The following is a 26,491-nucleotide window of genomic DNA, read 5'->3' as shown; positions in this document are numbered from 1 at the left end:
GGGCGCGGCAAGCCATCGTGGCGAAGCTCTGCAGGCACCACCGCGGGACGGAGCCCGGTGGAGGTGATGTTGAGTCCCGGACGTCCATCTTCTCCTTCCATAGCCAGATGATCCTAGGCACGGCGCACGAGCCACGGGACAGCTAAGGTGGAGCGCAGTATCCAGTCGGGGACGGTGCGATGGCTGAGCTAGGAGAACCCTGGCAGAGGTGATGCGGCGCTGCCGAGCGAGACAGGACATGGCCGGAGCGGAGTTATTTAAACATGGCTGCAGCGGAGGCGGCGATTGTTCGTCTTCTTCTGCATGCGTGCATTTGGAGTGGCAGTTCCTTTTAGGTGCATTTGTTTGTTGTGATTGATGAATTGGTGATGCATTGTGGTAGATGAATCGATTGACACAATAATTTGTATAGCTGATTGGTTACTGCATGAGAAGGAACGATGGGTGGGTGCGGGTGACAAGATGGCAGAAAAATAGGCTAGTGAGGATATCATATTTAGTTATATACAACAACAACAACAAAGCATTTAAGTTCCAAATAAATTGGGGTAGGCTAGAGTTGAAACCCAGCAGAAGCAATCAAGGTTCAGGCACGTAAATAGCTATCTTCTAAGCACTCCTATCTAAGGCTAAATCTTTGGGTATATTTCATCCTTTCAAGTCTTCTTTTATTGCCTCTATCCAAGTCAACTTCGGTCTTCCTCTGCCTCTCTTCACGTTACTATCCTGGCTTAGGATTCACTACGCACTGGTGCCTTAGGAGGTCTCCATTCGACATGTCCAAACCATATCAACTGGTGTTGGACAAGCTTTTCTTCAATTGGTGTTACACCTAATCTATCACGTTCCGAACTCGATCCCTTCTTGTATGACCGCAAATCCAACGCAACATACATATTTCTGCGATACTTATCTGTTGAACATGTCGTCTTTTCGTAGGCCAACATTCTGCATATACAACATAGCAGGTCTAATCGTCGTCCTATAAAACTTGCCTTTTAGCTTCTATGGTATCCTTTTGTCACATAGGACACTAGATGCTTGCCGTCACTTCATCCACCCTGCTTTGATTCTATGGCTAACATCTTTATCAATATCTCTGTCTCTCTGTAGCATTGATCCTAAATATCGAAATGTATCCTTCCTAAGCACTACTTGATCTTCCAAACTAATATCTTCCTCCTTCCGAGTAGTAGTGCCGAAGTCACATCTCATATACTCAGTTTTAATTCTACTGAGTCTAAAACCTTTAGACTCCAAAGTCTCCCGCCATAACTCCAGTTTTCGATTCACTCATGTCCGACTTTCATCAACTAGCACTACATCGTCGGCGAAAAGCATACACCAAAGGATATCTCTTTGTATGTCTGTTGTGACCTCATCCATCACTAAAGCAAACAAATAAGGGCTCAAAGCTGACCCTTGATGTAGTCCTATCCTAATCGGGAAGTCATCCGTGTCTTCATCACTTGTTCGAACTCTAGTTACAACATTGTTGTACATGTCCTTAATGAGCCCGACGTACTTCGTTGGGACTTTATGTTTGTCCAAAGCCCACCACATAACATTTCTTGGTATTTTATCATAAGCCTTCTCCAAGTCAATAAAAACCATGTGTAGGTCCTTCTTCTTCTCCCTATACCGCTCCATAACTTGTCTTATTAAGAAAATGACTTCCATGGTTGATCTTCCGGGCATGAAACCAAATTGGTTCATAGAGACCCGCGTTATTGCTCTCAAGCGATGCTCGATAACTCTCTCACATAGCTTCATAGTATGGCTCATCAACTTAATTCCCCGGTAATTAGTACAACTTTGAATATCCCCTTTATTCTTGTAGATCGGTACCAATATGCTTCTCCTCCACTCATCAGACATCTTGTTCGATCGAAAAATATGGTTGAACAGCTTGGTTAGCCATACTATAGCTATGTCCCCGATGCATCTCCACACCTCGATTGGGAAAACATCTGGTCCCATCGCCTCACCTCCTTTTATCCTTTTCAACGCCTCTCTGACCATAGATTCTTGGATTCTCCTTACCAAGTGTCGGGTACCATAAAATAGGGTCCCCTAAGCAAAAACCGAAAAAATCGCTTAGACCTCGTCAAAATCAAAGCCAAGAGACAAACTACTAACTAAACCCCGGCTTTGTCCGAGGCCACCGACTCCCCGCCTCGCTCAAGGCCTCGCACGAAAGGCCTTAGACGGTCTACCGAACCTTCGCCTCGCTCGAGGCCTCGCACGGAAGGCCTCAGACGCGGTATCAATTCTCCGTCTCGCTCGAGGCCGGCTCAGCAAACAACCCCGTCGCCTTTGTCTCGACCAATCTCTCCGATAGAGCGTCGCGTCCAATTAAAGCGACCAACCACCCCTGCAATATCAGTCGAACGACGGCTCGACACAGCGGAGTGGCCGACGCGACGTAGGTCACATCGACGCCATGCCGTCCGGCGCAGGACGGGGCGGGGGTTACCGGCCGCTATGCTCGGCACTATACCCACGACTGACAACCATACCACACTATGCTGCCTAACCCCAACTGCTCCGAGGATAGCGCGGCGTGGGGAGTTAAGTTTGGGTCCCTGTAGCCTCGGAATCAGTGTGCAGGACCAACTACTCCCTCCAAGCCTTGGCAACCCACTTCAGGGTCTCGACAGCCTCGGGATTTACGCCCGCCGAGCCCTCCACGATGGCTCGGCCTCGGCGTCAACTGAGCCCCGGCTCTTTACGCTGTCGACACACAGTGACCGGCACGTCGTCCGCCATGCCCTGTGTCAAGCCATCACCGGAGCTCCCACGTCGCATAGGATCGGGCGTGACCGGCGCATCGCTCCAGTGCATCAAGGACAAAGATCGCTCCGTCGACCATGCCGCCACAGTAGCAAGCTACAGGGCTCGGACACGCCGCCCCCGCTTACAGGACGTCACATAGCTAACACATGTATCACCTCTGTCCCCCCTTCAACTATAAAAGGGAGAGACTGGGGCCATTTCTAGGGGGGAGGGGAGACTGACTCTCACGCTCGCACACGCTTAGGCATAGACAAGTTCAAAAGATAGACGAACATACGCTCGATGCTCTATAATACGCACGCTTTCCCGCTGCCTGAGATCAACATCTCAAGCAATTCACCCCGTTCCACACAGAGACCTGGGACTAGCTCCCTCTCTCGCCCTGCTTGTAACCCCCTACTACAAGCACTTCGGTGCAAGGAATACAAGATCGATCTCTCAGACTAGACGTAGGGCACCCATTGCCCGAACTAGTATAAACCTTGTATCTCTTTGTATCACCATCCGGGATTAGGAACACACAGTACAAATTTACTAGTTGGTTGAGGGCTTGTCGGTCCAAAACACCGACAGTTGGCGTGCCAGGTAGGGGAACTACTGCGTGTCATCTTCATCATCCTAACAAGTTCCGGATGGCAGACTCCGTGCGACCACTGTGTCTCAGCACGATAATCTGGTTCGGGAGCCTAGAGTTCATGTCTCTAGGACATGCGTACGATATGGTACTCCTCTCACCCAGAGTCCCACTAACCGTCGATGACGTCACACCCCAGCAGCCTAGGCGCAGGCGGTGCCTAGGCCACCGCTCTCATCACGCTCACTAGGCACGGCACGGGCGGGACCACCCCGACACCGCGTAAGCTCAGGGCGAGGCACCGCGCTCCACCGGTATCCCACGCCCAGCTGTTGGCACAAGGTCCCTGGTTGGGGACCTGTCTAGCCTGAGCCTGGACAAGGGAAAGACGCCAGTGGCATGCGGCGACGCCCCATCATCAAGCTTTGCCCCACCACCCCCTGAGGAGTCGACTTCAGCGGAGCAAAGCCTAGCAATGGCACCATCCCCATACCCCTTCGGGTTGAGAAATACCGTGGCCACCTATGCTTCTGCCTATGCTTCTGCTCATGTGGAGCCCTTAGGACGCCACCAACGCTTCGCCCTCAACTTCGACACCGCGACTTCAACCCACACCCACGCTGACTCCTTGGAGGAGAATGAGGCGTGGACCGGAGCGAACTTCTCTGGACTTCGCGACCCTGAAGCCATGCACTGCTTCCTGGACGCAAGTGACTACTGCTTCGGCTACTCCGACTCTGACGATGAAAGCATTTATGACCCCACTCATGAGTGCTTCCACGTTGGACTCGGGATGTGTCGGGGACCTAATACCGGGGTACCCTAGAAGGTGGAACCAATAACCACCGAACGTTAAAAACTTCTAGACGCATAAGGGCACCTTTCGTCCCTTGTTCGAATGATAGGAGTTTGGTTCCGCCTCGCCCGACACCTATTGAGATAGCTCTGCCTCGCCCAAGGGCTCAGGGTTAGTCTCCGTCTCGCCCGATGCCTTTGGGGTGGGCTCGGTCTCACCCGAGGGCCGAGGGATAGACTCTGTCTCGCCCAATGCCTTTGAGGTGGCTCTGCCTCACCCGAGGGCTCAGGGCTAGTCTCCGTCTCGCCCGACGCCTTTAGGGCAGGCTCGGTCTCTCCCGAGGGCTGAGGGATAGATTCTGCCTCGCCCGACCTCGGAGGGGCAGGGTCAGTCTCACCCAAGAGATGGGGATTGGTCTCCATTTTGTCTGACGGCAAGGAACAAGGCTCACCCTACTCCATATCTAAAGACTGGATTCATCTTACCTGACAACTTCTCCCCATTCCCTCAAGATGATAGGTACAGGGCAAGACAAGATGTTCGGGTCAACCATGGCTCCAAGGACCATACCCTGCGCCCTGGCAGGAAAAGTACTGCTAGGGAATGATGGGACAGGTGCTTTAGACCCTTCTGGGCGCCGTAGAGCCCGAAAGGTTGTACAGGTGCGTTCTCCTCGCCTTGTAGAGTTGTAGGCGCCGCCTTCAGCCCCGAGACACGGAACCCGATGAAGATATACGACAACCGCTATGCTCCAGAAAAGGATTTGCTATCTCCATGAACGATGGATATTCCGTCACCACGCTATGGACCTAAGGGAGCGGCGCCCGCTTCCCAACCCCTCAGGTCCGCCAAGTCAGAAGGCCTTGACCACGGTGTTACTCCGGACCCCAACCCCTCGTCCCTCCGACAAAGACTCATAGGAACCAGAAGGCGTGCGGAGCAAGGCTGGGAGAGGCTAACAAGTCAAAACCACTGTACTACAGCCCATACCCTACGCAGGGCAGCATTTTGTAATCAACCTGACATTCTATAGAGACATTGACAGTATTGTAGGCGCTTATCTTCCTTCGCACTCATCAGAATGAAGAACCAGACCAGGTAGACGTGAGCCACAAGACTAAGTAGAGTACGCATCCTAAAGCCCTCACCCTTGTAAAAGCTAGCCCCTTCCTCTATAAAAGGGGATGCGCCTCCTCCATCAAAGGGACGGACTTTGAACCGAACAAGACAACACACACATACACACAGTCAAGCTGCTACGAAGCTCTTGACCTCCTTTCAACCCTTCCATCAGAGACTTGGGACCAGTCCCTCTCTCGATCGTTTGTACCCCCTACTATAGACCGTTCACGGTGCTAATAACACGAGCAGCAACAAACTGGACATAGGGACATTCGGCCCAAACCAGTATAAATCTTGTGTCCTTTAGCGCACCATCCGAGCCTAATGCGCATTACTATAAATTTACTTGTCGGTGCTTGTACGAAACACCGACAGTTGGCGTGCCAGGTAGGGGTGCTTGCGTGTTCCAAATCAGGCCTTGGATGGCCACCTATGCAATCATCTAGGCCCCGGGCGCACACGTGCGTTTTGGCAACCTAGTTTTCATCATCACACTAGGAGGAGAGCTGGCGCTGACTCACATAGCCGCCCTATCTCTCCCTTCCATCGACCTCAGCCGTCTAAGGCTTGAGGGCCTGCCAGGCAACTCCCTTGGACCCCAGTCATCAAGGGAGGCCTCGCACAACGTCACTCTGTGTCTGGAAGGTCCCGTACAGAGCGCCCCAATAGCATTTCCATTTGGTCTCCGCAACGCTGTAGCGATCGCTGGTCACCTTCTAGCACTACGTGTGGTTCAGTCACCCATGGACATCGAGTTCATGGGGGCGATTGAGCATGATACGGAGACCCTCTATGGGCTCCTCAACGAGGAGCCATGATCGTTCTCTAGTTCGGATTCCAGTAGGGGGAGCCACCACCCTTCTCGGGAATGCTTTATGACGCAGACCCCCGAGGGTCACGTCGAAAGTGTCTCTGGGGAAGAGGTCACCCCTACGAACAACCCTAATGGCAAATCCGGGGAAAAGACGATAGCCCCATCTCACCTAAGGATGGAGCAGCTGAGGGCCCATCAGCAAGAGATCGATGAGGCTGGGCAAGGGCTCATCCAGGAGTACACGGACATCAATCGCGAGATTGAACACCGCAAAGACAGGGGGCGCGTGCTCGCCACGGCCCACACCGTACACCAAAGGATCCTCACCGACGATGGGACCCTTCCTCACTTTGCCTGAGCCAGCCAGAACATCGCCGTAGCAACCGCCTTGCTGCATGGCCTTCCGGAGGCCACGACGTCTGAGGATCGCCGCGCCCGCTGAGAAATTCGCACGTTGCTCAAGCGTGCGGCGGCGCAGCAGGCGGAAAGTTCGTTGCCCCGACGATGCAAACCCGACACTAGCCAGTGCACGCCCTCAGTGCATCCCACCAAGGACGCGTCCGTTCACTAAACACCGCTAGCCAGCGGGCAGCCCTCCGCCGTCCCAGTACATCAACGCCTCGGCTGTGGCCATGACATACGCAACATCATCGATGCTCGGAAATGCGCCTATGGCGACGGTGGAGAAGTAGCATGCCGCGGCTACCATCCCCGACGTGGTGGATGCTACGACAGCAATGAGGACCGAAGCCCGAGCCCCGGCCTGCCAGGTCCTTAGGCCTTCGGTCGGCACATCCTCAACGCTGCATTCCCCCTAAGGTATCGACTGCCTACCAACATCCCTAAATATTCTAGCAAAACAAATCCCGGGCTTTGGCTCGAAGACTATCGGCTTGTATGTCAGGCCGGTGGTGCGAGTAATGACGATTTCATTATTCGTAATCTCCCGCTGTTCTTGGCCAATTCGGCGTGAGCATGGCTGGAGCACCTGTCGTCCAATGTCATTCAGAGTTGGGCGGATCTGACGGAGATCTTCATGGGCAACTTCTAGGGCACGTACAAACGCCCTAGAAACCCATGGGACCTCAAGAACTGCCGCCAGAAGGCCGATGAAACCCTTCGCGGGTACATTCGGCGCTTCTCTCAGCAGTGCAACGAACTCCCTAACATCGCCGACGCCGACGTGATAGGAGCCTTTCTGTCTGGGACAACCTGCAAATCCCTGGTCCACAAGTTAGGACATAGGGGCCCGTGGACTACAAAGGAACTCCTGGACATCGCCACTAGTCACGCCTCCGGAGAGGAGGCGGTCGGAGCCATCTTTGATCGCTCCGATGGAAAGATGAGGTGGGACGAGGACACTGGCGAAGGCGCCTCCAACCATCCCACCAAAAGGAAAAATAAGAAGCAACGGCGCGATAACTCACTCGTGGCCACTGCCGACCGCAAAGGTGGCCGGAAGCCCACAGAGGGCACTCCGAACCACTTCGAGAAAATGCTTGAGGGGCCATGCCCAAACCATGCCTTCCCAGCCAAGCATCTATACAAGGATTGCAGCCTCATGCGCAAATACTTGGCCGGGGCCTTAACAAAGGGGAGCAGGGGAAGGAACCTATTCCCACCACAGACGACGCAGAGGAGAAGGACGACGCCTTCCCAACGCCGACCAGTGCCCTCATGATCTTCAGAGGATCAATGGCCTATGACTCTAAGCGCCGCCAGAAGGTCACGCGCCGCAAGGTCTACACAGCCAGGCCTGTCACACCTGCCTTCCTCCGATGGTCGGAATCTGCCATAACCTTCAACCGGACCGACCATCCGGATGCCGTCCCACACCCGAGAAGGTACCCGCTTGTCGTCGATCCGATCGTCGGTCCAAAGTGGCTCATGAAAGTACTGATGGACGGAGGTAGCGGCCTCAACATCATGTATGCCAAGACGCTCGACGAGATGGGCGTCGACCGAATGAACCTTCATCCCATCTGAGCACCTTTCCATGGCATCATGCCTGGTAGGCAAGCCGTGCCACTGGGGTAGATCGATCTGCCCATCACTTTCGGGGATCGGTCCAATTACCAGACTGAGACCCTCACCTTCGACGTAGTGGGGTTCCTAGGGACTTTCCACGCTATTCTGGGATGACCATGCTACATGAAGTTCATGGCCATCCCCAATTATACATACCTTAAGCTGAAGATGCCGGGCCCCTGCGGGGTCATCACCATCAGCACCTCCTTCCAGCGCACTTACGAGTGCGAGGTCGAATGCTGCGGACACGCATCCACAGTCATCACCTCCAAAGAACTCACCACCCTCAGGGAAGAGGTCGTTGAAGAGGCACCCGACATGAAGAAATCAACCGGGTCGTTTGAATCGGCAGAAGGCTCCAGGGAGGTCCTCTTGGACCCCAGCAGCTCCGAGGGCAAAAAAGTCCGTATCGGGACCGCGCTCTCCTCTAAATAGGAAAGCATGCTCGTCGACTTTCTCCGCGACAACAAAGACATCTTTGCGTGGAAACCCTCGGATATGCCGGGCATTCCGAGGGAGGCCGCCGAGCATACTCTCCAGATCCTCCCGAGCTTCAAGCCGGTGAAGCAACGCCTGCACCGCTTCGACGAGGAGAAACACAGGGCCATCGGCGAAGAGATAGCCAAACTGCTAGCCACAGGATTCATTAAGGAAGTATATCACCCAGAGTGGTTAGCAAATCCTATTCTTGTGCGAAAAAAGAGTAGGAAATGGAGAATGTGTGTCAATTAGACAGGCCTCAACAAAGCGTGTCCAAAGGATCTATTTCCTTTAACACGAATTGACCAAATAGTCGACTCCACCTCAGGGTGCAAAACCCTCTGCTTCCTTGACGCATACTCCGGTTACCACTAAATCGCGATGAAAGAGTCCGACCAGCTCGTGACATCTTTTATCACCCCCTTCGGATCATTTTGCTACATTTCAATGCCTTTCGGTCTGAAGAATGCTAGGGCAACGTACTAGCGTTGTATGCTCAATTGCTTCGGAGACCTCATCGGGCGAACCATTGAGGCCTACGTCGATGACATCGTAGTCAAATCCAAGCGAGTTGACCGCCTTGTTGCCGACCTTGAACAAACCTTTGCGAAACTCCGGGCAAATGGCATCAAACTCAATCCCAAAAAATGTGTTTTCATGGTCCCGAGGGGCATGCTGCTTGGCTTCATCGTCTCCGAGCATGGTATCAAAGCCAACCCAAAGAAAATATCAGCCATCACAAGGATGGGCCCGATCTAAAACATAAAGGGGGTTCAGCAGATCACAGGGTGCCTTGCCGCCCTCAGCCGATTCATTTCGCGCCTCAGTGAACGAGGACTCCCCCTTTATCGACTCTTGAAGAAATCTAACCGCTTTGAGTGGACAGCTGAGGCTCAGGAAGCGCTTGATACAGTTAAACAATTTTTAACTAAACCTCCGGTCCTAGTGCCTCCATGCAACGAAGAATCCCTCCTATTGTATATATCGACCACCACCCAAGTGGTTAGCTCCGCCTTAGTAGTAGAGCAAGAGGAAGAGGGGCATGCCTTCAAGGTGCAGCGCCCTATATATTTCATCAGTGAGGTGTTATCCGACTCCAAAACCCGCTACTCCCAAATCTAGAAACTCCTCTACACCGTCCTCATCACCAAAAGGAAGCTATGCCACTACTTCGAGTCACACCCCATGATAGTAGTGACATCGTTCCCTCTCGGCGAGGTCGTCCGTAGCCATGACGCTACGGGAAGAACCATAAAGTGGGCACTCGAGCTGATGGATTAGGGCATTTCTTATGCCCCCGAACAGCGATCAAATCTCAGGTATTGGCTGACTTCATCGCAGAGTGGACTGAGGTCCAGATGCCACCAGTAGTCGTCGATCAAGAGTACTAGACAATGTACTTCAATGGATCACTGATGAAGAAGGGCGCCATAGCAGGACTAGTTTTTGTATCTCCCCTCGGGGTCCACATGAGGTACATGGTTCGGCTCCATTTCCCCTCATCAAACAATACTGCAGAATACGAAGCGCTTGTCAATGGCCTACAAATCGCCATCGAGCTGGGCATCCGATGCCTCGATGTCAGGGGCGACTCTCAGCTGGTCATCAACCAGGTCATGAAAGAGTCATGCTGCCACGATGCCAAGATGGAGGCATACTATCAAGAAGTCCGACGGCTGGAGGACAAATTCGACGGTCTCGAACTCAATCACATCCCAAGGTGCCTCAACGAAGCAGCCGACATGCTTGCAAAAGCAGCGTTCGGCCGAGAGCCAGTCCCGACAGGCGTCGTTGCCAGCGATCAACACAAACCCTTGGTACGCTACGCAGGGTCGGAACAAGCCGACGATGGCCCATCTAGTCCGACCCTAGGGGCCGATCCGCTAATTGCTCCGCCCGACCCCAAGGTCATGGAGCTTGAAGAGGACCCAGCAGTGGAGACCGACCCTCCCAATGACTGGAGAATGCTTTACCTCGACTACCTCCTCCATGACATACTATCGATAGACAAGACGGAAGCCCGACGGCTCGCACGATGCGCCAAGTCCTTCGTTCTTATAGAGGGCGAACTCTACAAACAGAGTCACATCAGGATTCTGCAACTCTGTATCCCTGGCGAACAGGGAAAACTCCTGCTGGGCGACATCCATGGTGGAGTCTGCAGTCATCATGCTACACCAAGAACCTTGGTTGGGAATGCATTCTGACAAGGTTTCTACTAGCCCACCGCAGTAGTCGATGCTGAGCAAATTGTACGCACCTGCGAAGGGTGCTAGTACTACGCTCGGCAAACACACCTCTTGGCCCAGGCTCTCCAAATGATCCCCATCACGAGGCCCTTTGTGGTCTGGGGGCTCTACCTGGTTGGCCCACTCAAAAAGGTGCTCGGGGGCTTCACCCACCTGCTTGTCACCATAGACAAGTTTACAAAATGAATTGAAGCTTGACCAATATCCACGATCAAATCCGAGCAAGCGATGCTGTTCTTCCTCGACATCACCCATCGCTTTGGAGTACCGAACTCCATCATCACAGACAACGGCACGCAGTTCACCGGTAGGAAATTCATTCGATTCTGTGATGAACAACACATCCGAATCGATTAGGCAGCCGTCGCACACCCCCGGACGAACGGGCAGGTCAAGCGTGCAAACAGCGTGCTCCTTCAAGGCCTCAAACCTAGAATTTTCAACCAGTTGAACAAGTTTGGCGCACGCTGGCTCGCTGAGCTCCCGGCTGTGCTCTGGAGCCTAAGGACAACTCCTAGCCAGGCCACCAGCTACACACCCTTCTTCATGGTCTATGGTTCCGAGGCCGTTCTTCCAATGGACCTTGACTATGGAGCGCCAAGAATCAGAGCATACGATGAACAGGGAGCCGAGGCATCCCACCAAGATGCCATGGACTAGCTAGAAGAAGCCTACGACGTTGCCCTCCTCCGTTCAGCTAGGTGCCAGTAGGCGTTGCGACGGTACCATAGCCGACGGGTGTAGGGTCGAGCCTTCAACGTCGGAGACCTCGTCCTTCATCTTGTGTAGAGCAACAAGGACCGCCACAAACTCTCCCCGCCCTGGGAAGGGCCCTATGTCGTCACGGAAGTACTTCGCCCAGGCGCCTACCAGTTGAAAACCATCAACGGCGAGGTCTTCACCAACGCCTGGAACATTGAGCAGCTACATTGTTTTTATCCTTAAAATAAGCATACACTCTTCCTTATTAGTTTTTGTCATAACAAAACCCTGATCCTTAGTGACTTCTGACCCCTGCAAATCGCGAGGGGTCAGACCTCACTCGGGGGCTGGCATGTGGTCATAACATGTGACATATGTAATACAAGTATTACGCTTGCAAAAACCTCCTGTGTTATATTTACAAACATTCTCTAAGTTTTCCATTCGTCTCATAAACAAGTCCTAAGGGCTAAGATTTTGGGAACCAATTCTGAATACAACTGGTAGGACTGCGAGACACCCATGCCCTAGCGGCTACAACCTCTTTGCTCACCAGCTCAATCAAAATTAGTTCGCCCACGTTCCTAGCTTCTTATGACTTAGACCGTGAGAAGGGTCGGAAAGCACTAAAATCATTTCTACAAAAAGGAGAAAGATAAAAAATTGCTTGCCATAAGCAAAAGATGTAAATTTGTTCATTTTTTGCACAAATTCGTCACTTACAAAGTGATTTCATTACAAAAAGGAATAATATACTTGTAAATTCAGAGGACTGTTTACTCGGGGGCTTCCCCACAAAGTTATTCAATTACAATCTCTGCTTAGCTTTACTACAAGTACTGCTACAGTCACCGCGCCACGCTCTCCATCGGCGACGCCCAGGGCATGTACATGGGCCAGCTCGTCTACTGCGGTCGCCGCACCACGCTCTCCATCGGCGATGCCCGGGGCGTGTACACGGGCCAGCTCGTCTACTGCGGTCGCCGCGCCACGCTCTCCATCGGCGACGCCTGGGGCATGTACACGGGCTAGCTCATCTACTGCAGTTGCCGCGCCATGCTCTCCATCGGTGATATCTCACTACTTCGCGGGATCCTCAAAGGCGCCATCATCTACAATGCCTCCGTCGAGGCGTCCTAGGACTATGCCATCGTCGTCAGCAGCAACCCCAACAGCGATGCCTCCATCAGGGCATCCGGGGACTACGCCATCATCACTAGCCACAACCCTAACAATGGCATAAAGGCAGAAAACGCCTCCCACCGAAGGAGGAGCACAGCGAACGATGGCGCAGTCGACGACGTACGGCGCCCACCGGCGCCTCTTCTCCTTCGGCAGCAGCGACTCCTCTGCAAGGGCGGCATGCACCATCTCATCTACGCTGGATAACCTCTGGCTCAACATCACGCTCTAGATTCACGAGCAAATTTGTGAGTTTTCTCTCTCTCTGGCATTACTCTTCCTCACTCAGGAACCACCGTGACGCACGGACGCATTCGGCAGAAAGGAAGAAGGAGAGATAGTGGCTCAGAGGTAGAAGAGGAGGTGGGATGAGAACTCCCCTCCCCCTCCCTATTTAAAGAGGAGGCGCTATAGCTAAGGAAAGGTGAAAGGTTGGACGAAAAACCCTCTCTCTTCCCCTCCTTAAATACGAAATTAATGCTGATAGATACCTGAGGGGACGCGCCAAAACTAACGGGATGTGCCCTAGTCGACGAGCGTCCCCCCTGGTCAAACTGGACACTGCCTGGGTATGGCCTGCCACTGACCCGCTCCAGATGCGGCAATTAAGGCATCCACATAGGCAGACAACCCTTCGCCTCCCCATGCATGACCACAGGACGATCCGACGACAGGACCTCTATGAAGCGGAGCCCCAACGGATCTCCTAGGCCAGCCATTTGGCCCAGAAGAGACGATGAATGAATGTCCAAAGAAAGATAAGCATCTCTGCCTTCTTACTTTACGCGTTAAAATTCATTCTCGAGCTTCCGACCCCGTCAAACGGCGGGGACGTGAACATCACTCGGGGGCTGCCGAGGATGTCTACCAGTCTAGACATCCTCCTCACCCAACCCCCCCCCCCACGTACGCTTGAAACTAAGGGCGCGAAATACGGGCATAAAACTTTGAGTAAAACTGGATGAACTAGCAGACCCTACGCCTCGGTAGCTACGGTGTTTCTATTCACCAGAAAAATCATGCTCAACGCCCCTCGTGTCTCTAGCTTCGACGTCTACCTTCTCAAGAAGGGTTCGGAGGGGTCCGCCTACAGAATCTCGCCCAAAGGAGAAGCTGTCAGGTTGCCCAAGTTAATTAAATGGCTCGGACCACCACCGAGATACGAAAAACAAAGAATAGCGATTATTATGCAGGTTACTCCAACCTCATCGCGAACATCAGGGCCCGAACCCCGCACGGACACATTTGGTTGGAGATTTTCGTCACTCATACCGCCAAGGTAACATTACTGACCCCACCTTCATTTTGATTATATTATGCATATGCAAAACATCCTAATGCTTCATGTCGCATCACGAAACGGCCATCGCCTCATTCGATATAGGCGGCCGTAGGCCGAGGTTTGAAGGTCGGCCCATGAAGGGCTCGAGGCTGCCTCATGCCGATCAGAGCTAGGGAGAAATAACTGAGACAAGCTCCAGCGGCCTTGCCCGACCCCGCTCAAAAGCGGACAAGGACGTCTCAACCTTTTCTCATTCGATTATAACCCTAAGCCAAACCCACAGAATCTCCATCGAGGAGAGGCCATCGGGCCACCTGAGCCTATCGAACGGCTCGGACATCTGCTGGGAGGTGGGTTAAGAAGTTGTGGAGTTCCACCAGAGGGCTCTGCCAACCGCATCAACAAATGATGGACCCGGATTCCACACGAACATACCCGTTAGTGAGCTCGTTGAGCGCGATACTCGAGCCCCTCCGATTGCGAAAATCAAGGATGGGGTAACACGCAAACTATGGCCGACCCCTATCAGACCATGACATGGCCCGGGGGCTCGAGCCAATCAATACAGGGACATAGGTTCGAAGGCCCTACCTTGCCGAGCCCATAGAGTCCCCAGTTGGGGATTTTTGTTGGAAGACAGGGTAGGGAATATTGTAATGCCATCCAAGGACTTCGTCAACCCTGTCACCAAAACCACGGTTCCGGTCTCCAGTAACCCCCAACCCCACCAAATGTAGGGGGTTGGACCTTACTCAGGGGCTGGTTAAGGTACGGCTACCTCCCTTCTTTCTTTCGAAACAATCTCCTCGCATCAAGACCAGCGGCAAGATTCGGGGGAACAGATTGGTAAGATCGCAAAAAATCAAACAAAATGAAATTACGATGCAAAATCATGAAACAACGTCTAGACTCAAAAATACCGACACTTGTCCACATATTACATATAAGTTGTTCTCAAAATTATTCGACTAACTACTCCCGCGAAGGGAGAACCATCTCTTTCAGATTATCCGCTAGGTTTTTTGCAAGGGGAGCAACCATCTTCTCCATTGCCTCTAGCTCATCGTCCTCATAGGTGGATGGGAAACCTTCGCTCATCACCTTTAGGTTGATTTCCTTCTCGTAATGGGCATGGGCGACGGTAAAGGCCTGGGTGATCCCGGCGTGAAAAGCACTCTCCTCAAGCTGGCCTACCCGAGCCGTGATACCTACGGCACGAGCCGCGAGCGGGCTGGTCTCCATCGGCTCCACCACCTTCAGGGCATCAAGGACCACCCCGACCGCAGCTTGCAGAAGATCGTGCTCATCGCTCTCAACCTGAAGGGCCCTTCGTGCATGGGCAAGCTCTTTTTCCAGCTTGATGGAGACGTTTTCGGCGCTCAACCTTTGGCTCACTGCGTCACCGAGATCCGCCCAGAGAGAGCGGACCACCTCAACGTCCTCATCCACCTTCTACTGAAGGGCCGTGGCCCTACTCTTGGCCTTCCACCGGAGGTCCCGCTCCATCTCTAGCTCCTTCAGGACCTCGCCGGCCTTCTCATTAGCCGTGGCATTCCTCTGTAGCAGCTCGTCTCGCTCCTTTTGGAGCCTGGCGATCTCCTCCCCATCTAGCTTGGACCTCGCCGACAAATCCTCGAACATCCTGTGGGCCTCCTCCGCGTCTTGACGTGCCTGGGCCTCCCACTCCTGGGCGGTAGCAAGCTGTGTGGCCATGTCTGCTCACAGCCGGGCCTCCTCGGAGAGGCGATCCCACTCTGCCTTCTACTCGCGGAGGAATCGGGATTTATTTTGGCTATGAGCAACAAGAACCTGAAGAGGAAGAAGACTGGTATCAAAAATGCGAAAACACAAAAACATGCGAAGAAAAAAGAAAATCAAGCGAATACCTAGGTAGTAGGAACAACGATTTCACGTAGGGCTCCTCTGGCCTGGTCTAGGGCCTCCAGCATGGTCGAAATTCCAATGTCAAGCCCCTCCCACTCCATGCTCTTGGAATGATCATCGAGCAAGAAAAGAGCCGACGTCGGGTCCTGAGCGGCCATCCACTGAAGCGGTGGCTCCCCCCGTGCGGGGGAGCGGCTTCCTCCCGACAAAGGGGCCAGGGGCGGCTCCCTCCTGACCCTATGCAGCACCATTGCCGCACTCGAGGACCCTCTGACTAGACCCTCCTCCATCTGGGCCGCTTCGAGCGCCACGGGCGGATCCACCAGGGCCCCTGGTGGCACGGATTGCACTACGCCCTCGAGCACCATCACGGCCATGCCTGGCTGATCCTGGCTTGGCGCGGTCATGAGCACCTCCACTAATGGTATGCGACCCTCGGCTGGCTGTACCACGTCCGCCATGGAGGAAGCCGCCTGCTCAGTAACCTCCGTGGGCGTGGGCGCCACCACAGACGCCGTCGGGTTGGCCAATGCAGATCCAATGTCTGCACCACCCCTACCTGAAACAGGGGTGACGCTAGGCGATGCTATCTGTCCTACTTGAATGGCAAGACTCTTCTTGGGTGCCAGCCCTAGGGGGTGACCCGTCCACAAGAACCTACATAAAGGTAATAGCCATTAGATCAAAATAGAAATGGAAAAAGGATGAAAACAGGGGAATCAGCAGCTCACATTGACGTCCTCGACCGGCGGAAGCGTTTTGGGGACGGATCCCCAGATCCCTGCCTCGACTCATTTGGGTGGGACCGTTTCGAGCCTGCCCCCTGCTCTAGGGCAGGGGGGCTCACCTCATGGGGTGTGGCACCAGAGCTGCTCCCCTCCATTGTCTCATGGGGCGTGGCACCAGAGCCACTCCCCTCCACCATCACCTCGTGGTTGGTAGCGGCAAGCCCACTTTCCTCCATCCACGGTCCTCGACCGGCATGCCGTGCGAAGCGGCAGACTCGTCGGCCTCCACCGACCTCATCGATTCACTTCCCTCCGCGTGGAACGAGAAGGGTCCCTGCACAGACGGGTGGCCACTTGTCAGCGTGTCCTCATCCTCCAGGACATCCCAATCCACGCTGATGGCTACCTCATCGTCATCGTCATTGTCGTCATCGTCATCCTCACTGCTCACGTCCTCTCCTCGATCTCGTGCCTCCTGCTTCAGTCGTTTCACCTTCTTCATCTGCTCCCTTGCTTCCTTGTCCCGCTCGGCCATGAGTCGATTCACCGCCGCCACGGCCCTATCCTTCGGCAGCGGAACCAGACTATCCTTGAAGACTAGCCCCCTCGGCTGGTCCCAACATCACAAAAGCAAGTATTAAAAAATGGAGATTCAGGAAAAAGAAAAGAGCACGGGAGAAGAGGGCTTACGAATTCGAAGAACCCAGGTTCTGGCCACATTGGGGGATGTCCAGGCACTAGATACACAATGTCAAGGATGCTGCCTTTGGAATCCTTCGTCGGCTCCGTCGCCTCCTTAATGCACTGCGCCACTTCTGAAAAAGGGAGTGCCTCATCAACAAGCACCGTCCCCTTGAACAACATTCCAGGCATCATCCGATGCAGGGGAACCACACGCACCATCAGCGGTGCCACCCTCCTTGCATGATAGGCGCCGATAATCCCCATCCCCTTTATGCCCCGATCCTTCAGGGCTTGAAGGGCGAAATGAAGGTTGGAGAGGTGTTTCTTGTCTTTGGACTAGACACCCTAGCTCCACGACTCCGGAGCCTCTTCAATAAGGTGTCCAGTGTACCTCGGTAGGGTGGCACTCGCATCATCCGTAACATAAAACCACTACGAGTGCCATCCCTTGTTGGATGTCGCTAGACGCATGTATGGGTAACCCCTCGACTGGGTATGGCGCAGATGAATGCTGGCACATCCCATTGGCGCGTTCACATCTTTCCCCCCAATCTTCCTCTTTGACAAACTAATGTTAAAGAAATACCACCATAGATCAAAATGGGGATCGATCCCCAGGAAACCCTCGCACAGGGCAACAAACGCCGCCATATGTTGAACCCCGTTGGGAGCTAGATGCTGTAGCTCCACCTCATAATAATCCAGCAGCCCCCGAAGGAATCTATGCGCGGGTATCGCAAATCCCCGCTCATGGAAGATGGTGAAAGAAACGATATACCCTTCGGGCAGCACCGGCTCACCCTTGTCACTAGGTAGCAGCCACTCCTGGACAGCGGACAGCGGGCGGAGAAGGCCATGGCAGATGAGGCCCTCCAAACGTCGTGGGGTGATGCTAGATCTACCCCACAACTCCATCAAAGCAATTAGGGAGAAAGGTGGGCGTGAGCTTGACGGCGGCTACGGGGATGGCGCAAGCTTGACGGTGGCTGCAACACGGATGCAAGCCGACTGACGGTGGTGGCACGGGCGTAGGAGGCTAGGGTGATTGGCGGTGGGTGTCTCGAGACGCAGAGGAAAGGGAGCAAAATACGGAACCATGGGGGCTAACCCCGTGGTTTTATAGGGGCGACGGACATAAGAAGGGCAACTGTTTGCCTCGATCTCTGGGCCTGCCATGCGCCCCGCCATGTCACGGCGTGGGACACGTGCCCGCAGTCCCTATCCTCTCCCACCAAAAAATCGCGGTGGACGGTTCGCCTTCCCCAGGCGAATCCGGACTCTCTACCCGTCCGAGAAATGTAGGTCATGGAGATTTTTTCTCTCTTTGGCCCACCTAAGGCCCGGAAGCTCGGCCCGGCCCAACTAGGGATGGGTCCATGAACAATCCAAAATCAAGGGCACAAGCATTACTGAGGTCTTGATCCATGGTCGAGCCCCGGCTAGGTCAGCCCTGAATAAAATCCCCACAAACGGGATACCACGACCCCCTCGAAAAATATCCAGTTGACAAAAAACTAAGTCCTTCAGCCTTACCCGCGAAGGATCCGATACAACCCCCCGGGCGACTCTACTTGAAACACCCGAGGGCTCGGGGGCTACACCCATCAGGTGCGCTCGCGCGCACCCTCTAGCAAAGTAACTTTGACAAAATCAAAAAACACCCTCTAGGCGGTTCTACTCAAATCACCTAGAGGCTCGGGGGCTACTATTGGGAACCTAATACCGGGGTACCCCAGAAGGTGGAATCAATAACCACCGAACGTTAAAAACTTCTGGACGCATAAGGGCGCCGTTTCATCCCTTGTTCGAATGATAGGAGTTTGGTTCCGCCTCGCCCGACGCCTTTTGAGATAGCTTTGCCTCGCCCGAGGGCTCAGGGTTAGTCTCCGTCTCGCCTAACGCCTTTGGGGCGGGCTCGGTGTCGCCCAAGGGCCAAGGGATAGACTCCGTCTCACCCGATGCCTTTGAGGTGGCTCTACCTCGCCCGAGGGCTCAGGGCTAGTCTCCGTCTCGCCCGACACCTTTAGGGCGGGCTCGGTCTCGCCCGAGGGCTAAGGGATAGATTCCGCCTCGCCCGACCCTAGAGGGGCAGGGTTGGTCTCACCCAAGAGATAGGGATTGGTCTCCGTTTCACCCGATGGCACGGAACGAGGCTCACCCTACTCCATATCTAAAGACTAGATTCATCTTACCTGACAACTTCTCCCCGTTCCCTCAAGATGATATGTACAGGGCAAGACAAGACGTTCGGGTCAACCATGGCTCCAAGGACCATACCCTGTGCCCTGGTAGGAAAAGTACTGCCAGGGGATGACGGGACAGGTGCTTTAGACCCTTCCAGGCACCGCAGAGCTCGAAAGGTTGTACAGGTGCGTGCTCCTCACCCTACAGAGTTGTAGGTGCCGCCTTCAGCCCTGGGACACGGAACCCAACGAAGATATACGACAACCGCTATGCTCTAGAAAAGGATTTGCTTCCTGACCCCTCAGGTCCGCCAAGTTAGAAGGCCTTGACCACGGCGTTACTCTGGACCCCGACCCCTTGTCCCTTCGACGAAGACTCACAGGAACCAGAAGGCGTGCGGAGCAAGGCTGGGAGAGGCTAATATGTCAAAACCACTGTACTACAGCCCATACCCTACGTAGGGCAGCATTCTATAATCAACCTGACATTCTACAGAGACATCAACAGTATTGTAGGCGCTTATCTTTCTTTGCACTCATCAGAATGAAGAACCAGGCCAGGTAGACGTGAGCCACAAGACTAAGTAGAGTACGCATCCTAAAGCCCTCACCCTTGTAAAAGCCAGCCCCTTCCTCTATAAAAGGGGATGCGCCTCCTCCATCAAAGGGATAGACTTTGAACCGAACAAGACAACACACACATACACATAGTAAAGCTGCTATGAAGCTCTTGACCTCCTTTCAACCCTTCCATCAGAGAATTGGGACCAGTCCCTCTCTTGATCGTTTGTACCCCCTACTATAGACCGTTCACGGTGCTAATAACATGAGTAGCAACAAACTGGACGTAGGGACATTCGGCCCGAACCAGTATAAATCTTGTGTCCTTTAGCACACCATCCGAGCCTAACGCGCATTACTATAAATTTACTTGCCGGTGCTTGTACGAAACACCGACAGGATGCCGAGCATAGGCAATGAGGACGAGGGGGTAGGCAACCATTCCCCGCTTCGCCAAGGGGCAGGCGACGCCACACCTCCATGCGTTGTCCCACCGGCAGCGCAGAACGTGAACCTTACCCCCAGACAACTTCAACGCCTAGACCTGGAGTAGCTCTGTGAACTTCAGGCCAAGGTCGAACAAGACTGACTCCTTCTACAATAGCTTCGAGACACTCTTGAGCAGGAGCAGCGAGGTCGTGGTGATGGCGGAGGAGCCCGGTAGAGGGCCCGTGACGTCCACCACCGCATCAACAATGACGAAGGGGGTGAGCAACCCCCAATCTTCAATCGCACTAGCCAGAACATCGCAGCTACGGTGATGTTAGTCCGAACGATGCCCAAGCCCTCTACCACAGAGGGGCAACAGGTTCATGGTGAGCTCTGAGATCTCCTCGAGACCGCCGCGGTGCAGCAGGCCAAGAGTTCCACCTCTCGATGGCGCGGAGGCACCTCGGAGCTTCACACGGCACGAACTCGGCAGGATAGGGAGGCCTCGGTTCATCCCGAGCCCGCTCGAGCACCGACAGACAATAGGGTCCCCTTGCTGCACGACCGCCTCGGCAACTGACATGAGGCGCAAGGCGACCACAAGGTGGTTAGTAGGTGATGGCGCCACAACAATGAGGGCCTGCCCGAGGCTACCAACCGCACCGAGGTGGCTGCTATGACAGTGGGGAAGACCATAGTCCTTCTCCCAAACTGTTTGGCCCTCGGGTTTTTAGCAGAGCCATCCATGCTGCTCATTTCCTAGCCTGGTTTTGGCAACATGCCAACCTCATGAAGTATAGCGGCGAGACCAATCCTGAACTTTGGCTAGCCGATTACCGCCTGGCTTCTCAGCTACGCGAACAATGACCTGCTCATCATCCACAACCTCCCGCTGTTCCTGTCAGACTCAGTGCGAGCCTGGCTCGAACACCTCCCCCTCGTAGATCCACGACTGGCGCGACTTGGTTAGGGTCTTTGTTGTGAATTTCCAGGGCACATACGTACGCCCTAGGAACTCCTGGGACCTTAAAAGTTGTCGCTAGAAGCTGGGTGAGTCTCTCTGAGACTTCATCCAACGCTTTTCCAAGCAATGCACCGAGTTACCAAGCGTTGGTGACTCGGAAATCATCTAGGCTTTCCTCTCTGGCACCACCTGCTGAGACCTAGTCTAGGAGTTAGGCCAGAACGTACCAACCTCGGCGGTCATGCTCCTCGACGTCGCCACCAACTTCACCTTGGGCGAAGAGGCTATCGGAGCCATCTTCCCTAACATCGACGACATGGGGAAGCGGAAGGACGAGGCCACCGAGGCCTCAGCCCCCACCTCCCCAAGAAAAAGAAAAAGGATCGCTAGAGGAAGCAGGAGGTCCTCGAGGCTGGGCTAGTCATGGTCGCGGAACGCAAAAATCCCCGAGGCCCCAGAGGCCCTGGGCTCTTCGACAACATGCTAAAGAAGCCCTGCCCTTACCACCAGGGCCTAGTGAGGCACGCCCTTGAGGAGTGCACCATGCTCCGGCATTACTACGCTAGGCTCAGGCTCCCCGATGATGATGCCAAGAAGAGAAGCATTGGCAACAGGGATGATGACAAGGACGACGGGTTTCCTGAGGTGCACAATGCCTTCATGATCTTTGGTGGGCCTTCAGCGTGCCTCACGGTGCGCCAACAGAAGAGGAAATGCCAGAAGGTCTTCTTGGTTAAGGTAGCCACTCCCCGATACCTCGACTAGTCTTGGGAGGCGATCACTTTTGATTGGGATGACCACTCTGATCATGTCCCAAACCCCGAACAGTACCCACTCGTCGTCAACCCGATCATCGGCAACACCTAGCTCACCAAGGTGTTGATGGACGGAGGCAATAGCCTCAACATCCTCTATGCCAACACCCTGGAGCTCCTGGAGCTCAACCACACGCAGCTCTAGGATGACGCCACACCTTTCCACGGCATCATGCTGGGGAAACGCATGCGACCCCTCGGGCGCATCGACCTGCCCGTCTGCTTTGGCACCCCCTCCAACTACCGCAAGGAAGTCCTCACCTTCGAGGTGGTCGGGTTCAAGGGAACGTACCACGCCATCCTAGGGCGGCCGTGCTACGCCAAGTTCATGGCGGTCCCCAACTACACCTACCTCAAGCTCAAGATGTCGGGTCCCAATGGCGTCATCACGGTCGAGTCCATGTATGAACATGCCTACGACTGCAATGTCGAATGCATTGAGTATGCTGAGGCTCTCGTGGAAGCCAAGACCCTCATCGTCAACCTCAACCGGCTTGGCAGCGAGGCACCTGACTCTAAGCGTTGCGCCGAGACTTTCGAGCCCATAGAGGCCATCAAGCTCGTCCCAGTCGACCCCACCTACCCCGACGATCGGGCGCTGAGGATCAGCGCCACCCTCGACATCAAATAGGAAGCCGTGCTCGTTGACTTTCTTCACGCGAATGTCGATCTATTTGTGTGGAGTCCCTCGGACATGCCGGGCATGTTGAGGGAGGTTGCCGAGCATGCCTTGGACATCCGGGCCGGTTCTAGACCAATGAAGCAGCGCCTACGCCGATTCGATGAGGAAAAGTGCAGGGCCATCGGTGAGGAAATCCAAAAGCTTTTGGCGGCCGGGTTCATCAAGGAAGTGTCCCATTCGGAGTGGTTAGCTAATCCTATGTTAGTTAAAAAGAAAAATGGGAAGTGGGGAATGTGCGTAGACTACACTGGTCTAAATAAGGCATGTCCAAAAGTCCCTTTCCCATTACCTCGAATTGACCAAATTGCTGACTCCACTGCAGGATGCGAAATCCTATCCTTCCTTGATGCGTATTCTGGTTACCATCAAATCAAGATGAAAGAGTCCGACTAGCTCGCGACTTCCTTCATCACCCCATTCGGCATGTACTGCTGTGTGACTATGCCGTTCGGCCTCAGAAATGCAGGGGCCACATACCAGCGGTGCATGACCCAGGTCTTTGGCAAGCACATCGGGCGAACCGTCGAGGCCTCCGTGGATGACATCATGGTCAAGTCCAGCAAGGTCAGCAATCTCGTCAATGACCTAGAGATAGCCTTCAAATGCCTCAGAGAGAAGGGCATCAAGCTCAACCCTGAGAAGTGTGTCTTCGGGGTCCCCCGAGGCATGCTCTTGGGATTCATAGTCTCGGAACACGGCATCAAGGCCAACTCGGAGAAGGTCTTGGCCGTGACCAACATGGGACCAATCCGAGACCTCAAGGGAGTACAGAGGGTCATGGGATGCCTTGCAGCCCTAAGCCGCTTCATCTCACGCCTTGGTGAAAAAGGCTTGCCTCTATACCACCTCTTGAGGAAATCCAAACGCTTTTCTTGGACCCCCGAGGCCGAAGAAGCCCTCGTCAAGCTCAAGGCACTGCTCACTAATCCTCCTGTCCTAATACCGCCAACCGAAGGCGAAGCCCTCTTACTCTACATCGCCACAATGACCCAAGTGGTCAGCGCGGCCGTGGTAGTTGAGAGGCAGGAAGAGGGGCATGCACTACCCATCCAATGACCTATTTACTTCATCAGCAAAGTGCTCTCCGAGACTAAGATATGCTACCCCACATCTAGAAACTGATCTACGCCATAGTCTTGACTCGACGCAAGCTGCGTCACTACTTTGAGTCCCACCCGCTGAATGTGGTGTCATCTTTCCCCCTAGGAGAGATAATCCATAACCGGGAGGCCTCAAGTAGGATAGCCAAGTAGGCCGTCGAACTCATGGGGGATGCCCTGTCTTTTGTGCCTCAAAAAGTAATTAAATCTCAGGTCTTGGCTGATTTCGTGGCAGAGTGGACCGACACCCAACTACCACCCACTCAAGTCTAGGCGGAATGCTGGACCATGTACTTTGATGGGTCCCTGATGAAGACCGGGGCAGGCGCAGGTCTGCTCTTCATCTCACCCCTCGGAGTGCACATGAGCTACATAATTCGGCTCCACTTCATAGCCTCCAACAACGCAGCCGAGTATGAAGCCCTCATCAACGGCTTGCAGATCGCCATCAAACTTGGAGTACGGCGCCTCGATGTGCGGGGCAACTCACAGCTCGTCGTCGATCAGGTGATGAAGGAGTCATACTGCCATGACCCCAAGATGGAGGCGTACAACAAACTGGTATGTTGCCTTGAAGACAAGTTCGACGGTCTCAAACTCAACCACATCACGCGTAAATTCAATGAGGCCATAGACGAACTGGCAAAAATGGCATCGGCACGGGCCCCGGTCCCCCCGAATGTCTTCGCCAAAGATCTCCACAAGCCCTCCATCGACTACGCCTCGGCAGTAGAAGAGGGCCCACTAGTCAAGCCCACCATAGGGCTCGAGGCCCCCTCTGTCGCTGAGACTTCTTTGACCAAGCCCGAGGTCATGGAAGTCAACACGGAGCCTCCTGAGGCCAACCAGAGCATAGACTAGAGAGTCCCGTTCCTTGATTGCCGCGTCCAAGGAGAGCTTCCCGCAAATAGGACCGAAGCCTGATGGCTTGCTCGCTGAGCCAAGACTTATGTCCTCATTAATGGCAAGTTGTATAGGCGAAGCCCATCTGGCGTCCTCCAACAATGCATCACCACCAAGGCAGGTCGAGCCCTACTTTGGGACTTGCACGTGGGAGCCTACGAGCAGCATGCAGCGCCTCAGACGCTCGTCGGAAATGCCTTTCGCTAAGGGTTCTACTGGCCAACGGCAGTTGCCGACACCACCAAGCTCGTACGCTCCTGCGAGGGATGCCAGTACTACGCACGACAGACGCATCTCCTGACCCAAGCCCTTCAGACCATCCCCATCACATGGCCATTCGCCGTGTGGGGGCTCGACATGGTTGGACCTCTATAGAAGGCCCTCGGGGGCTACACCCATCTACTGGTAGCAATTGATAAGTTCTCCAAGTGGATCGAGGCTTGTCCGAACAATCAAATCAAATCCGAGGAAGCAGTGCTGTTCTTCACTGATATCATCCACAGGTTTGGGGTTCCGAACACCATTATCACTGACAACGGGATGCAATTCACCGGCCGCAAGTTCCTGATGTTCTGCGATGACCAACACATCCGTGTGGCCTGGTCGGCCGTTGGACACCTAGGACAAATGGCCAAGTCGAACGTGCCAACGGCATGATCCTACAAGGCCTCAAGCCAATAATATACAACCGGTTGAAGAAGTTTGGGAAGAAATGGCTCGCTGAACTCCTGTCAGTTATCTAGAGCCTGAGGAACACTCCGAGCCAAGCCACGGGGTTCACACTGTTCTTCCTGGTCTATGGAGCCGAGGCTATCCTCCCCACTAACCTGGAGTATGGTTCCCGAGGCTATAGGCCTACAATGAGCAAAGTAACCACACCACCGGCGAAGACGCCCTCGACCAACTAGAGGAAGCCCAAGACGTTGCACTGCTACATTCGGCCAAGTACCAGCAAGCCCTACGACACTATCAAGCCCAGCGCATTTGAAGCCGAGACCTAAAGGTGGGCGACCTAGTGCTGAGGCTAAGGCAGAGCAACAAGGGCCGCCACAAGCTAACCTCACCATGGGAAGGACCATACATCATCGCCCAAGCGCTAAAGCCCGAGACCTACAAGATAGCCAATGAGAAGGGCGAAATCCTCACCAACGCTTGGAACATAGAATGGCTACGTCGCTTTTACCCTTAAATTTCCAAGCATTGTATGCATTGTTTCTCGAAATACAATTAAGAAACATTCTTTAGTTGTTCTAATTTTTCAAGAAACCCCCCGAGCCCATCGCGGGCCTCGACATTACGATAACACCATAAGGGAGACTCAGCTCTGCCTCTACAGAGGTGCCCACTGTGGGGCTTGAATAGGACAGGCTCTGCCTCTGCAGAACCGAGCCTCCCTCGGGGCTAGAAGGGGGACTCCCCCCTAAGTCCCACGCACCATTTTTTAGTCGTTTTTCGAAAAAATTTCTACGCCAAACTCTGTAGCGCACTCTGACAAATCGATTGTAAAAAACCTAAGGACCGAAAGATTGTCTC

General features: G+C 54.0%; 1 protein-coding gene across 1 annotated transcript; it reads left to right on the top strand.

Annotated features, from left to right (window-relative positions):
* Window positions 1–22,445: 22,445 nt before the first annotated feature.
* On the top strand, window positions 22,446–22,904 carry LOC136469958 (uncharacterized). Its single transcript, XM_066467962.1, has one exon. It carries the CDS (start codon window positions 22,446–22,448, stop codon window positions 22,902–22,904), a length of 459 nt encoding a protein of 152 aa, XP_066324059.1.
* The last annotated feature ends 3,587 nt before the right edge of the window (window positions 22,905–26,491 follow it).

The sequence above is a fragment of the Miscanthus floridulus genome, chromosome 8 (genome assembly GCF_019320115.1).
Source record: "Miscanthus floridulus cultivar M001 chromosome 8, ASM1932011v1, whole genome shotgun sequence".
Taxonomy (NCBI): domain Eukaryota; kingdom Viridiplantae; phylum Streptophyta; class Magnoliopsida; order Poales; family Poaceae; genus Miscanthus; species Miscanthus floridulus.
Note: the sequence above shows the minus strand (reverse complement) of the source record. Positions and strands in the feature narration are given on the sequence as shown.